At 37.3% G+C, this 14,872-nt stretch overlaps 1 protein-coding gene and 1 pseudogene across 2 annotated transcripts in view; one reads left to right on the top strand and one right to left on the bottom strand.

The window, feature by feature from the left end:
* Positions 1-3: 3 nt before the first annotated feature.
* On the top strand, positions 4-1,730 carry LOC136328392 (eukaryotic translation initiation factor 2A pseudogene; annotated as a pseudogene).
* Positions 1,731-2,232: 502 nt separating this feature from the next.
* RECQL (RecQ like helicase) overlaps positions 2,233-14,872 on the bottom strand; it is a 38,145-nt gene continuing 25,505 nt past the window's right edge. For both annotated transcript variants that reach the window (XM_066264594.1, XM_066264595.1), the window contains exons 7-15: positions 13,710-13,876; positions 12,753-12,834; positions 11,376-11,524; positions 11,172-11,289; positions 10,529-10,667; positions 8,791-8,882; positions 7,211-7,430; positions 6,001-6,130; positions 2,233-2,391 (exon numbers count right to left, since the gene is read on the bottom strand). In XM_066264594.1, coding sequence (XP_066120691.1) covers positions 2,239-2,391; positions 6,001-6,130; positions 7,211-7,430; positions 8,791-8,882; positions 10,529-10,667; positions 11,172-11,289; positions 11,376-11,524; positions 12,753-12,834; positions 13,710-13,876 — 1,250 coding nt within the window. In that variant the 3' untranslated portion in view covers positions 2,233-2,238. The remainder of the gene's footprint in view (positions 2,392-6,000; positions 6,131-7,210; positions 7,431-8,790; positions 8,883-10,528; positions 10,668-11,171; positions 11,290-11,375; positions 11,525-12,752; positions 12,835-13,709; positions 13,877-14,872) is intronic.

A 14,872-nucleotide genomic window follows, 5' to 3' on the forward strand; every position in this document is an offset into this window, starting at 1 on the left:
CCAGGACAAGATGGCACTGTCCATGCTCCTCCTAATAGCCCGCGGATCAGAAAGACTGTACATGGTGAATGGACCACCACATTTTACAGAAAGTACAGTGTTTCCAAAGGAATCTGGGAAATGTAAAGTCTACACCTTTAATAAGGATGGGACCTTGTTTGCCTGGGGCAATGGAGAAAAATATTATTAATATGGCTAATAAGGGACTGCTGCATGGCTTCGACCTCCCAAAGGCAGTTTGCCTTGGGTTCTCACCAGAAAACACTGTCCTGGCAACGTGGCAGCCTTATACTGCTTCTAAAGATGGCACAGCTGGGATTCCAACCTACACCTTTACGACGTGAAACATGGGCATGTTTGAAGTCTTTTATCCAGATAAAGATGCAAAGTTGGTGTCCATCCTGGTCAGATGAAACTCTTTGTGCCCAAAATGTTAACAGTTCTTTGAAAATAACAATTTTCAATACAATTGCAAATAAGTTGCATTTGCAAAAAATGAATGATTTTGTGTTATCACCTGAACCCCAACCATACAAGGTGGCTATTACATTACAGGAAGGAAAGGTGCACCTTCATTTGTTAGATGACATCAGTGCCCCAACTTCCATGGACCTCATGCAGCTTTAGCCAATAAGTTTCTTTAAGGAAGGTAAGGTTACAATGCTATGGAATAAAAAAGCTGCTACTGTGTTGGTAATAGCGAGTACAGATGTTGACAAGACAGGAGCTTCCTACTATGGGGAACAGATGCTGCACTACATTGCAACCAACAGGGAGAGTACTATAGTGCAGGTACCAAAAAAATGGCCCCATTTACTATTGACCTTGGAATTCTAGTTCTACTGAATTCTGTGCTGTGTATGATTCCATGCCTGCCAAAGTGAGTTTTAAACTTGAAATGTGACCCTGTATTTGACCTCAGAATCAGTCCTCCTGATGCAGCCTACTATAATCCCCATGGACATGTATTAGTGCTGCCTGGATTTGGAAACTTAAGGGGACAGATGGAAGTATGGGATGTTAAAAACTACAAACTTACTTCTAAACCAGTGGCCTCTGATTCTATATACGTATTTTGCTTGGTGCCCAGATGGTGAGCATATTTTAACAGCCAAATATGCCCCCAGGTTGCATGTTAATAATAGGTTCAATATTTGGCATTACACTGGCACCGTCTTAAGCATGTATGAGGTACCATCAAATGCAGAACAGTGGCAGGTCTCCTGGCAGTCATATTTAGACAGAGTATTTCCAGCAAAAACAGTAACTTACCAAGCAGTTCCCAGTGACATACCCAGGGAAGAACCCAAAGCTGCAACAGCTTATCAACCCCCAGCTTTAAGAAGTAAACCAATCACCAATTCCAAACTACATGAGGAGGAACCACCTCAGAATATGAAACCAAGCCAGAAAATGACAAGCTGTCATCAAAAACAGCCCTCAAAAATCAAAGGAAACATGAAAATTAAAAAGCTGCAAAGCAGGAAGCGAAGTGCCATATGTACAGATTTGGCACCTCTTCCTACCCCAGCGCTTCGCACAAAATACTGTCTCTCAGTCAACTTCTGGAGACCCTGAGGTAGACAAAAAATCAGGAACCTAAAGAAACTGAATGCAACTGAACTGAAAGAATAAGCAACCGGAAAGCAGCTGGAAAAAATCAGTTGGAGAAAATTCAAAAAGACAAAGCCCTTCACTAGGAGCTGGAAGGTTTGGAATTGTGTATTTAAATATTCACAGAAAGCAAGCTGATTACCGAAATCAGTGAAAACACATCTATTAAGTTCATTGGTGTATATGGAATATTCATGTGCCCACATTTATCGTTCATCTCAAATTTTAAGCATTTTCCCAAGATCCTGTGTATGTGTGAAATTATTTAATAATGCCTATTAAAATTGATTTTTCCATCCTGTACCTTGTTTCATATTGACATGAGATAAAAAAGAAACACATGAATTTTCTAGCTAAGCTTGCTATGAAGACAAATATAGTTTTATAGAGGATATTACCACCATATAAATGAATAAAGACATTTTAAATTGAGTCAGTTTTGACTTTATTGTAAGTTTTTCACTCAAGAAGTCTTTCATTAATTTAGATGGCAAATTTGAGGAAACTGTCCATATGTATAAAATATTAATGAAAAGTGTCTTAAAATTTAAACTTTAACTATACAAATATAGTACATGCATGCATAAAACTATTCTTTTCTTGGAAAATTTAGAAACACTCATCTCATGCATCATCAACTTTTCTTTTCTTAGGCCCTGTAGTCTTAGAATCAGATTGCTGAAGTATGTTTGCAGACTTCTTCTGGAAGTTACTCAAACTTTTTCCTTCCCTCTTTTTATCCGTTTCTTCAGTATGACCAGTTTGAGATGATACAACCTACAACACAATAACAAGCACTGATAAAAATTCAGCTATTCTCTCAGATGAATATTCTCAATAGTCCTTCTATCAATCTATCAGTTAGCTCTTTAAGTATCCAGTAGTCTGTTTTTTTATCTTCAGATTTCTACTCAAATATGAGTCCCATCTTGAATAAAAGGGTCAATGCTGTAAGAGAAACACTAAAGAACACCTGAAGTGTCCTTAGACACAATAGTGCATGGCAGGCTTTCTGCCTCAGAGACAGACTTCTCAACGAACATTGATCACAGCAAGTATGAGGACAGGGTGCATCACAAAGATTAAACATTAAAATGAAGTATTCATTCCAAAAGGTTAGAAAGTTCTAAGTTGATATTAAAAGGCTAGTCTAAATTTTTTGTCTTAATGATTCCCATATGCAGAGTCTAAAAAACACTGACTTACCTCTTCCTATGGACAATTGGACCTAGGAGAGTACAAGTTAGAGAAAAGCATCCAGAAAAATTCCAAGATGGCGACAGATTAGGCAAATGTATCAACTGCCACCTCCCAGGACCAAATTGGATTACAACTTAATTTAAGAACAAACACCTGAAAAACCAATTTTGGACTAAACAAACAAAGAGGATTATATAACCAAGTATCACAAAGAAGTCACACCAAGTCTGGTAGGAAGGGCAAAGACAAGGAAAGGGCTGCCCCACTCCCAGGAGCAAGCAGAGGCTGAGGGTCCAGAGGGACTCTCACAGTGGATGGGTTGCCCTAAGAGGTGTGGGTACTCAGCCCGGAGCCCCAGCCTAGAGCCCCAGAGCCTAGAAAAGGACCCACAGAGCATTTGGAGTTGAAAAGAACCAGTTTCTGTCTGTGAGAAAGATGGAGCTTTTGGAGATGCAGGCTCTGTTTTAAAGGGCCCACACAGAAAATCTTGTTCACAGCCACTTACCCAGGGCTCTGGTGGAGGGAGAGCTGAGAGGATTAGAGTTATATGAGGAGAAAGTAAATTTAGAGGGCCAGGAAGAGACATTGTGGGGGACAGCCACCAGAACCCCTGTGCTGAGTCACTCTCTACTGTAGTCGCCTCTTTCCTGGGTGAAGTAGTCACCTCTGAGTGACATCAGCCTGGGGAAAAGCAATTGCTCGGCCATCAGGAGTCTGTCCTGACCCTCATGGAAACTGGGTCATACACAGAAGCCAAGAAGTAGGGGGCACATCAGTGACTAAGTTTTCTGATGTTGAGGCTGGAGCTTTCCCCCACATGCTCCTGAGTCTAAGACTGATAATTCCACCTCACTGATGACTCAGTAGAAACTGTCTGGAGTGCAGGCAGGCCACACCTACTGGACTCCTGGGGCCATATTCTACTGAGGTCTGTGAAAAAATTCTGCAAAGGCTTGACACCTGGGGCCAAGGGGCGGAGCTACACCCACCACCCTTCCTAATCCCTGATTTGCTACAGGCTCTAGACCAGGGGTCGGAAACCTATGGTTCGCGAGCCATATGTGGCTCTTTTGATGGCTGCATCTGGTTCACAGACAAATCTTTAATAAAAAGAATAAAGTGGGTGGTTTCACACTTCCTGATATCAAGTTACAAATATCAACTTATGACCTATGCAACTTACGACCATTCGACTTTACAACCACAATCACTAGCCACGACTGCTCTGCGTCTGGCAGCGCAAGTGTTGCCCAGCCGGGCATACGACAGTGCGGACCAGCTTCCGGCAGCACTACCATCTCCGCATGCACCATTTCAACTGTTATCTCAGACTCGGTACAGCACTTTGTGTTTTGTGTCTTGGATATTTTTCATCAAACCCCTCCCAAGATGTCTATCAAGAGGAAATTGTCTTTGCAAATATTAAACCAGTTGTACTGGTAATGCAGTGTTTTACTTAAACCTGACGAATGTAAAAATAAGAAACAAAATGGTGTAGAAATGATACAAATGGCATAAAATGAACAAAGAAAATTATAGTATATAACAATAATGAAAAAAAATTATGATAAAATGACTTAAAGATTTTTATAACATAATTTCACAGTACTGTACATATTTCCTACTCAACTTATGACCAAATTGTGTTATGACCAGTCTGTTGGAATCAATCGTGGTCGTAACCCGAGCACTAGCTATAGTGCTACTATGCAAGGCCATAGTAATCAAATAGCTTGGTACTGGCATAAGAATAGGCATATGGCTCAATAGAACAGAACAGAGAACCCAGAAATAAACCCACACCTATATGGTCAATTGATATTTGACAAAGGAGGTAAAAGCATACAATGGAGTAATGATAGTCTCTTTAATAAATGGTGTTGGGAAAATTGGACAGGTACATGCAAAAAAATGAAACTAGACCACTTACACCATTCACAAAAAAAACTCAAAATGGATAAAAGACTTAAATGTAAGTCACAAAACCATAAACATCATGGAAGAAAACAGGCAGTAAGCTCTCGATATCTCTCATAGCAATATTTGTGCCGATTTATCTCCATGGGCAAGTGAAATAAAGGACGAAATAAAATATCAAACTAAAAAGCTTTTGCACAGCAAAAGACATCATTAACAAAATAAAAAGACAACACACAGTACGGGAGAACATATTTGCCAATACGTCTGGTAAGGGGTTAATAACCAAAATTTATAAAGAACTTCTAAAACTCAACACCAGCAAGGTAAAAAATCCAATTAAAAAATGGGCAAAGGAATTGAATAGACACTTCTCCAAAGAAGACATACAGATTGCTAATAGACATGAAAAAATGTTTAACATCACTAATCATCAGAGAAATGCAAATTAAAAACCTCCCACCTATCAGAATGGCTCTCATTAGCAAATTAAGAAACAACAAGTCAAGTGCTGGCGAGGGTGTGGAGAAAGGGGAACCCTCCTGCACTGCTGGTGGGAATGCAGACTGGTGCAGCCACTGTGGAAAACAGTATGTCGTTTCCACAAAAAATTATAAATGGAACTGCCTTTTGATCCAGCTATCCCAGTTTTAGGGATATATCCTAAGAATACCAAATCACTGTTTCAAAAGAAGATATGCACCCCCATGTTTATGGCAGCATTGTTTACAATAGCTAAGATCTGGAAACCGCCAAAGTGTCCATCAGTGAACAAGTGGAATAAAGAGCCAGGTACATACACACAGTGGAATACTATGTGGCCATGAAAAAGGAAATCTTACCTTTTCAGTGGCACAGATGGGCCTGGACCTTATCATGCATTATTTTTCAAGTGAAATAAGCCAGGTAGAGAAAGACAAATATATTATCTGACTTATATCTAGAGTCTAATGAACAAAGTGAACTAAGAAACGGAATAGAGGCAGAGGCAGGGTCACAGGGAGCAAAGAGACAGCTGTCAGGGGGATGAGAAGGTGAAGGGATTAGTGAAATTATACATATATATATATATATATATGTAGATACAGATAACAGGACAGAAGAGGGAAGGGAGTTGGGGGAGGGGGCAAAGGGGGTGTAGTGGGGGACATGGGGGTGAGGGTCTTATACTCAATATAAGCTGTTAACACATTAAAATTAATAATTTTTTTAAAAAGCATCTATAGGCTTTAATGTATTTTTAAAATACTTGAAAATTAAGTCAATTACCCTGAAACAGCTCTGCGTGGACTTCTTTACTTGCATATTAATGACATGTGCCTCATTGTTCAGAAGATTAGCTTTAGGTCCTATTTTCAAATATGAAATCGTAGCATAAGCTGTAAAACTGTAGTCTTCTCTGCAGAATATAAAAGCCACCAAATCAGAAGGGTTTTGAGTAATTACAGAAAACAAACTGAAATTTATAAAAATACCGTATTTTTCACTCCATAAGATGCACTTTTTTCCCCAAAACTGGATGGGAAGATGCCCGTGCGTCTTATGGAGCGAATGTTTGTTTGTGTTTGTTTTTTGTTTTTTTTTGGGGGGGGGGGTTACGTGTTGAGAGTTCCTGAACAACTATAAGAGTATTTATTTAAACATTAAAGTCTCTTCTCATTTGTTAATAACAGTGCTAATGGTTGTTAATACTGCTGTTCAGTTTACATTGTTGAAATATTATTGTGGTATATTTCATTAAATATTTTAATACATCATTTGGTTCTGATGTTTTTTTAATTTTCCTCCTTATAAAATCCTAGGTGTGTCTTATGGAGCGAATAATACGGTATAAGTACAATAATTTTAAATAATACATTGATATGAAATAATGGAAATTATACTATAAAAATGCAATTATATTTATAAAATATATTTTAGTTTTGTGCTTTAATATATAATTAATTATAGCTGAAACTAGATAAATTTTTATAGTGTTTTAAGTTCACATGCAACAACTGTAAAACCATTAGTTTAGTTACAATTATAAAAATGAGCAAGTCATGAAAATGCATCATGGTTTGTGGAGGAAAATATTTTACTTTACCCATTTTTAACTCTTGTGATTGAATAATCCATCACTCTAATGCTATTGGTTTTGGACATTTAACCACTTCTTAAATTTTACATAGCTCCTATTTATGGATCTGCTGATACATAACTACGGTAGTCTTAGTTGCTCTATTTCTAAAATTAAGGTAATGAGAATGTCTATTATCATCTCTCAAAGTTGTAAGATTAAATGATGTGATATATGTAAAAATTATATATATTCTATAATTGTTATTGTTATATACACAAATTAGTTTTCTTCAAAGTAATCTTTTCGGAAGAATATAATATAATCTTTTCCATGAATAAAATATAAAAATATAGTGTACTGTTTTTTTTTTTAAATAAAAAAGACCACACAAAAGACAAGAAATGGGTTTGTATATACTTAAGATATTGCAGTAGAAGAAAGTGCACAATAATTTTCTCAAGGTCTTCACGAGGAAGTGTGGGAGGAGCAACACCTGCTACTCTCAATTTTGCTGCTCCCTTTCCCATCCAAGAATCAATCAATTTCAGTGGGGTGAGCTTTTCATTCATGTCCTCTGCCTGCTGCAGGATTTTGATTAGATCTCTGCAGTAGGCTGTTACGTTCTTCCTTTCAAATGCTATAATGAAAGAAACAGGTTACATGCAATTAGGATTTAGAAATTAGGGCAAAGATTGTCTATCCTAAGTGATTAAACTGGTTTGAAAACAAGCCATCAATGTGAACCACCCTAAACACTGATTCAATAATGTATTCTGAGTTAAAACTAGGTTATTCCCCAAGTCTCTAGCACTAAACTACCTAAGTTGTAGGCTCTTCAAGACTCTGGAATTTGCAGTGATGTAAAGACAATTACCTGGTTATCGGAAGGCCTTTGGGTATGCTCCAGGAACCAGAGTGTCCACCAGACATGGTGACAGCAGATACTAAGAGGTGTTTATAGGAGAGTCAGTCTATTCTGCATAAGTTACCTGATGTGTGCTCATAAGCAATATTCCGAAAACCAGTATGGCTTCGCAGCCACTCATTTAAAGACAAGAATGTCCTAGACAGATATGCCCTATTATTGATTATTCATTAGCACTTGGTTTTATATATCAGACTCTTGTTAATTTGGTTAACAAAACTCATAAACAAGTTTAGCTGCAAAGTTAAAATTGTGATGACCTTCACCAAGGCATGAGAACTCAGTGAGGAACTGATTAGTCCAGTTCTTCAAATGTAACACATATACACAGGATGAAATAAAGTTAAAATACAGTTCTAAAACCCTGATAAATTAGTGTCTTGAGGGTAATTAGCCATTATCTGCATCAAAAATGACTCACTAGCCTTTTCTTATTTAAATAGTATTTCTATTCAGATGACTTAAAACTTTTTTCTTTGCTTCTTAAAATTTGCACATGCAGGCCCTGGCCGGTTGGCTCAGTGGTAGAGCGTCGACCTGGTGTGCAGGAGTCCCGGGTTCGATTCCCGGCCAGGGCACACAGGAGAAGCGCCCATCTGCTTCTCCACCCCTCCCCCCTCCTTCCTCTGTCTCTCTCTTCCCCTCCCACAGCCAAGGCTCCACTGGAGCAAAGTTTGCCCAGGCGCTGAGGATGGCTCTGTGGCCTCTGCCTCAGGTGCTTGAATGACTCTGATTGCGGCAGAGCAATGCCCCAAGATGGACAGAGCATCGCCCCCGGTAGGGCTCATGAGGGAGTCTGTCTGACTGCCTCCCCATTTCCAGGTTTGGAAAAATATTTAAATAAATAAATAAATAAATAAAAATTGCATATGCCCTCAGAAATATAAAAATATACATATAACATGGCTTTTCCTTTTATTTGCCTTTGTTTCAAAACCATGTTACTTTTGAATCTAGAAAATTTTATTCACATCTTGTTTAATCTTTTAAATCTATTTTGGGGTCAAATACTGCTCTTATGTAGTCCTACCCATATATACTAGTCTATAAAGGTTTAAGAAAACAAACTCACAAATGTCTTTACAGCAATTATCACACATTTTGTTACATGCTTCTGAGTTCCACACTTCATCAAAATGTTGAGCTATCAATACACGGCGACATCTGCCAACACATTTAGAGATAAAAATTAAGTGATCTAATAAAGTTTTAAAAATCCGTATTTCAAAATATAGGACTATATATTGTATTAGTTTCCTATTATTGTCATATCCTTACCACACACTTAGTGGCTTAAAACACACAAATTTATGATGTTACGTTCCTATAGGCTGAAAGTCTGACATGGGTTTTACTAGGTTAAAATCAAGGTGTCAGCAGGACTATTTTGGAGGGTCTAGAGCAGGGGTAGTCAACCTTTTAATACCTACCTCCCACTTTTCTTTCTGTTAGTAGTAAAACTGTCTAACTACCCACCAGTTCTACAGTAATGGTGATTTATAAAGTAGAGATTTATAAAGTTTATAAAGCAGAGTTACAGCAAGTTAAAGCATATAATAATAATTACTTACCAAGTACTTTATGTCGGATTTTCACTAAGTTTGGCAGAATAAATCTTTATAAAACAACTTACTATAGTTAAATCTATCTTTTTATTTATACTTTGGTTGCTCCGCTACCGCCCACCATGAAAGCTGGAACACCCACTAGTGGGTGGTAGGGACCAGGGTGACTACCACTGCTGAGGATAGAGTGTGTTTTCTTTTCTTTTCTGGCTTCTAGAGACTGCCTGCATTGCAGTCTCTAGACCTGGTCACCTTTCCTTCATCTTTAAAGCCAAACACCAGAGGGTTGAATCCTCACATCACATCATTCTGACCTCGTCTCTCTCTCTGCCTCTTTCCACACTGAAGGTCGCTTGTGATTATACCGGGCCCACCCAAATAAGCAAAGCTAATCTCCCTATTTTAAGGGCAGCTGATTAGCAACCTTAATTCCATTTGTAATCTTAACTTCTTTTGCTATGTAAGGGTATCTTTTGGGACGTTGCCCACCAAACATAATTTTTTCTATAAACAAAACTTTTAAGAAGTTGTTTGAGATTCAATATTTTACTATAAAAAATATCTTCCTTATACCACTTTCTTGTATTTTACAGTATCCATTTCAGTGTAAACCCCAAAATATGCTTCATGGGGGGTCCACCAGACATCTAAGTTTCATTTTTTCATTTCTTTAACTAGATTATTGTACCTGCTTAAACATTTTTTTTAGTCCTTTTTATGTGATGGGCAGTAAGAGTACAAAGAGGACTAAAATAAAAGCCATCAGGGAGCTGTCCCCATCAGGTAGTCTAAGTAAATCCACCCTTAATAGATTTCAATTGACTTCTTAAGGAGAAACTTGACCCTACTTTCTATTATTTTATCAGCCCATCAGCTGGTAGGATGGTTGGTAGGTATTACTGAGCTCAACTCAAGACACCTCTTATATACCTCTACAAAACTATCAAAGTATGTCACTATGTACCAGTAGCAGAGGAAAAAAAGGCTTGAACTCACTGTTTGCATCAAAACCCTCAGTAAAATAGTTTTGGAAAATTACCAGAGAGAAAGACTATCCTTTCTAGATTAAGGCAGACTCTACAGATTCCTGTACTCGTTCTCACCCTTCAGACAAGTGTTTTTACATATTTGCATTTGATGGTCTACCAATGTATTTACTGGCTTTCCTAAGTACTCAACGTAACATCATAGGCTTTCAAACTGTGTCTTGAATCGACAGCAGCTATGAAAAGGCATGTGGCTTACTTGCTTATGTTCTGACAGTATGACACCATCTCATAAAGCTTCTGTTGTCCCACATTTTCCATCACCACCATTGAACTGATCCTGAATATGTCTCCAAAGCCGTAATACAGAATACAGTCTGCTTTCATGTCATCACGACCTGCAGTGGGAAAGCCCTTGAGATTGCACGTTTACGTCAAAGTTTCAAAACAAGTAAAAATCACATATGTAAAGTCATCTGGCAAGGCTTCACTAAGTATAATACATCTAGAAATTTCAAACAGAAATGTGAAAATTAATTTGTAACAACTGCCCTCAAATGTTTTAAAAAATGACTAGAATAATCAACACTGTTTTATTAATTAAAAAGGTGTCTATAAGTAATACAGTTATTTAAGTTACAGAATTGAAACCACTAATTAAACATTCAGGAGGCAAAGATGGACATCAAACTATCTTAGCAAACATAAGAAACAATTCATAACACTCTAATAGAACATAGGTAAAATTTCTCCATAGGCAAATAAGTATTAAACTGTGAAAAAGACTTGTTCTAAAAACAGTAACTAATAAAGGTTAAAAATACAAAATTATTAAACATCATTTATAATGTTTTCTAAAAAAGCTTTTTAAAAACTGACTTCTGGAGTTGAGTTATACATACCTGCTCGTCCACTCTCTTGGTAATAATTTTCCATAGATTTACTCATTGAATGATGAATAACAAATCTCACATCTGGCTTATCAATTCCCATACCAAATGCAACGGTTGCCACTACTACCTAAATGTTTTAACAGTTGATATGTTAGATCAAGCTAAAATATTCTTAAAGGTGAATTAAGCTTCTATTGAAGGTATGTACTTAACCTGAACTTCGCTGCCTGACCATCTTCTGTGGACCTCGCTCTTATCTTCAGGTTCCATACTGGCATGGTATGCACCTGCACGAATTCCCAGTTTCTGTAAACTAACTGTAACTTGCTCCGAGTCCTTCTGAGAAAAGCAATATATGATCCCTGTAGTAAAATTATATCCAATTATTATATATACAAATATTTTAGCAGAGAATTTTTAACACTGAAAATGATTAATACAATACATGGGTAAAAAGCATTCATGAAAAATTTCAAGGTCCTGAACACATACGGCTTTTTGTTATAATTCACTATTTGTTCACCAGCTTGATCTAAAGCAGAAATGAGCCCTGAGCCATGTGTTGGATCCCACTGCCCCTTTTTCTCTCCAACTTTATCTTCAAACACATAAGAAGCCCCACAGCTACGTAAGATGTTTAGCAAGTGTGCCACCAGAAAAAGTTTCTTGTGCAAATGAGTTTGAAGAACACTGCACTGAACCGTTAAGTAAGCTTCTCTCTTTATTTGCAAGGCTGGTTAGAACAGACACACCCTGTGAATCTCCGGAGGGATGTATAGCCAGTTGTAGCCTTTCTCAAACTTCTTTGACCCTAGAACTCCCTTTACCTGGGGTACACATTCATATCTCCCCAAATTCTACAGAACTGTTTAAATACTACTTTTACACAATGTCTTTGCTTCTGTAATACTTATTCATTAATCCTGAAACACATGTAACACATGTATATATCTTTCAACTCCATCTACATTTAACATATTATGTTTTATTTATTTTGTTAATGTGTTCTTTACTATGGGACTATATTTTATGTCCCTGCAGAACATCAGTGCTTAACCCTCTATCTTTTTTTTTTTTTTTTTTTAAATAATTTTTATTTATTTATTCATTTTAGAGAGAGAGAGAGAGAGAGAGAGAAGGGGGGAGGAGCAGGAAGCTTCAACTCCCATATGTGCCTTGACCGGGCAAGCCCAGGGTTTTGAACCGGCAACCTCAGCATTCTAGGTCGACGCTTTTATCCACTGCACCACCACAGGTCAGGCAACCCTCTATCTTATATACAGTGGATACTTACTAAAGATGTACTATTGAAAATTAACACTGTGTCATTAGGTCCATTCTTTAAAGCAATTCAGTATATATAAATAAGCAAAAAATCAATCAGATAGTTTTATGACTCATAGTCTGTGCTGTTAGCAAATGCCACACCCAGTTTCTAAGATTGCCAAGCAAATTATCATAAAATGTTCAAGTATCTTCTGCCATGCATTAATATTTTTTGGTGCTAATCATTTATCAGTATATCAGTGTCAAATTGGTTACTTTCTGAAAGTTCTCTCAGTCTTCAAAGTTGGTTTGTTATTTTATTACCTGATTGCCCTTTGTATCTCCCATTAATGACCTTTACAATATCCTCAATAAAATCTTCAGTGTTTGAGGGTTTTTGACGAACCTAAAAAAAGCTAACTTATTAAACTGTAAATTAATGAGTGCTATCCAAGTAGTCATTTACAACTTTCAAGGTGCATTCTTTCATGATCATTGTGGTTCTTCCCTATTATTCTTTCACTCATCCCATCTGCCTCACCCCACCACCTCCCAGCCTCTTCTTCATCCTTATTTTTAAATGTGCCAGAGATGAGGAGGCATAGAAGCAGTGAATAACTTGTAAAGATGAAGACTTTAATTTCTGGCACTACTTTTATAAAAACATAAACCATGGCATATAACTATTTAATAAAAACTCAGAAAAATATTAAGTCTGTTCTTAAAAGGATTGAAAAGAAAGAAAAAACAATTGTTAGGTTTTTTAACTTTCAAAGTTATACAACAAATAGAATAGGTTTTTTTTCTAAGTACTCAAAGTAACATCATAGGCTTTCAAACTGTGTGTCTTTAATTGATGTTATGAAAAGGCGCATGGCTTCTTGCTTATTTTCTGACAGTATGACACTATCTCATAAAGCTTCTGTTGTCCCACATTTTCCACCACTAAACTGATTCTGAGTATGTCTCCAAAGCCATAATACAGAATACATTCTGCTTTAATGGCATATTAATCTTGTATTATTTCATAATTTAAAATTTCAATACGGATACAATTAGGATCCTTGGTGTCAATCTATGCTTTTCTCCATCCTTGCACCAGAATGTACATAAATTTAACAAGGCGGCATCATCATTTCATGAATCTGCTTATAATTTACCTCCTGATTTTAAAAACTCAAATGTAGTTAACTGTTACTCATGTAAATAAAAATAATGAGAGGGTAACCTCTCTGCCACAACGATTCACGAAAGCTGTAAGTTGATATAAAAGTTATATACCTCATAATAAAGATTTGGCCGATTAAAAGAAGCTGTAAAAGTCAAACACTTTTCAACACACAGTATTTTCTGAACATCTTTCAAAACATGACATGTTGCGGTCGCCGTCAGCCCAATCAGTGCTGTGTTCGGAAACTGCCGCTTTAAGATACCAAGTGCTTTGTAATCTGGAAGAAAGAAAATACGAAGTAGCCTTTTACTATATTTTACAGAACAGAGAAAATTAAGCCTTTTATAATGATGGAGATAATTAATGATTGCTTTAATTTCATTTCCATAGCTATCTATCTCAGTAAATCTGCAGTATCAGCCTAATCTATTTGTCTAGGTGGGCTTTATTACACTTTGAACTGGTTCTTCGAAAACACTATTCTTGGCCATAGGTGGAACTCCCTGTTGAAGAGAGAATACTTAATATTTCCAGTAAGTTATGCAGTGGTCTGCAACAGCTGAACAGAGGATCACAGAGACAGTGTTTGAATCTATTACAACTGACAAGAGATAGAAGACATCAACCTAACTCCTTCTGTCACCAGGAGCGTCCAAGAGGGGCAAGTTCAGACAAGAAAAAGCTCCATGAAGGCACTGCTTTTTATATAACCTGCTGCAGGGGAACCATTCTGGGCTCATGCTGGTGATACACATCTATCATATATCACTAGATAAGTTGTCCATAAATACTTAAATTATTTGGAGAAAAGTGAAAAAGAAATTGCTAAATTAAGGTAGAGGGCAATGAAACAGCAGAGGAGAAAGCCACCACTTGGGAAGCTGGGTCTTACAGAAGCAGAAGTTCCCTAGGAAGAGAGGAAGAAAGCACCAGGCAGAGGAAGCAGCAGATATACTGCAGTCACACTGGCATGAAATTCCTCAGGAGGCTGAGATAACAGCAAGCAGTTCAGTGGGGCTAACTCACAGGGAAATGTGCTGCTGGGATCTACTGTCAACACCAGCAAGCAGGAAGCTATGTTCCCTATATGGTTCCAAGTTAGAACTGAAAGCTTTTCCTTTAAGATGAACAAGACAAGGATGCTCCTCTCTCCACTTTTATTCAACAGTTTTGGAAATCCTAACCAGAGCAATTGGGTCAGAAAAAAAAAAAAAGCTCCCAAATTAGAACGAAAGTAAAACTGTTATTATTTGCAGATAATGTTATAATGCAT

Source organism: Saccopteryx bilineata, chromosome 1, assembly GCF_036850765.1.
Source record: "Saccopteryx bilineata isolate mSacBil1 chromosome 1, mSacBil1_pri_phased_curated, whole genome shotgun sequence".
Lineage (NCBI taxonomy): Eukaryota > Metazoa > Chordata > Mammalia > Chiroptera > Emballonuridae > Saccopteryx > Saccopteryx bilineata.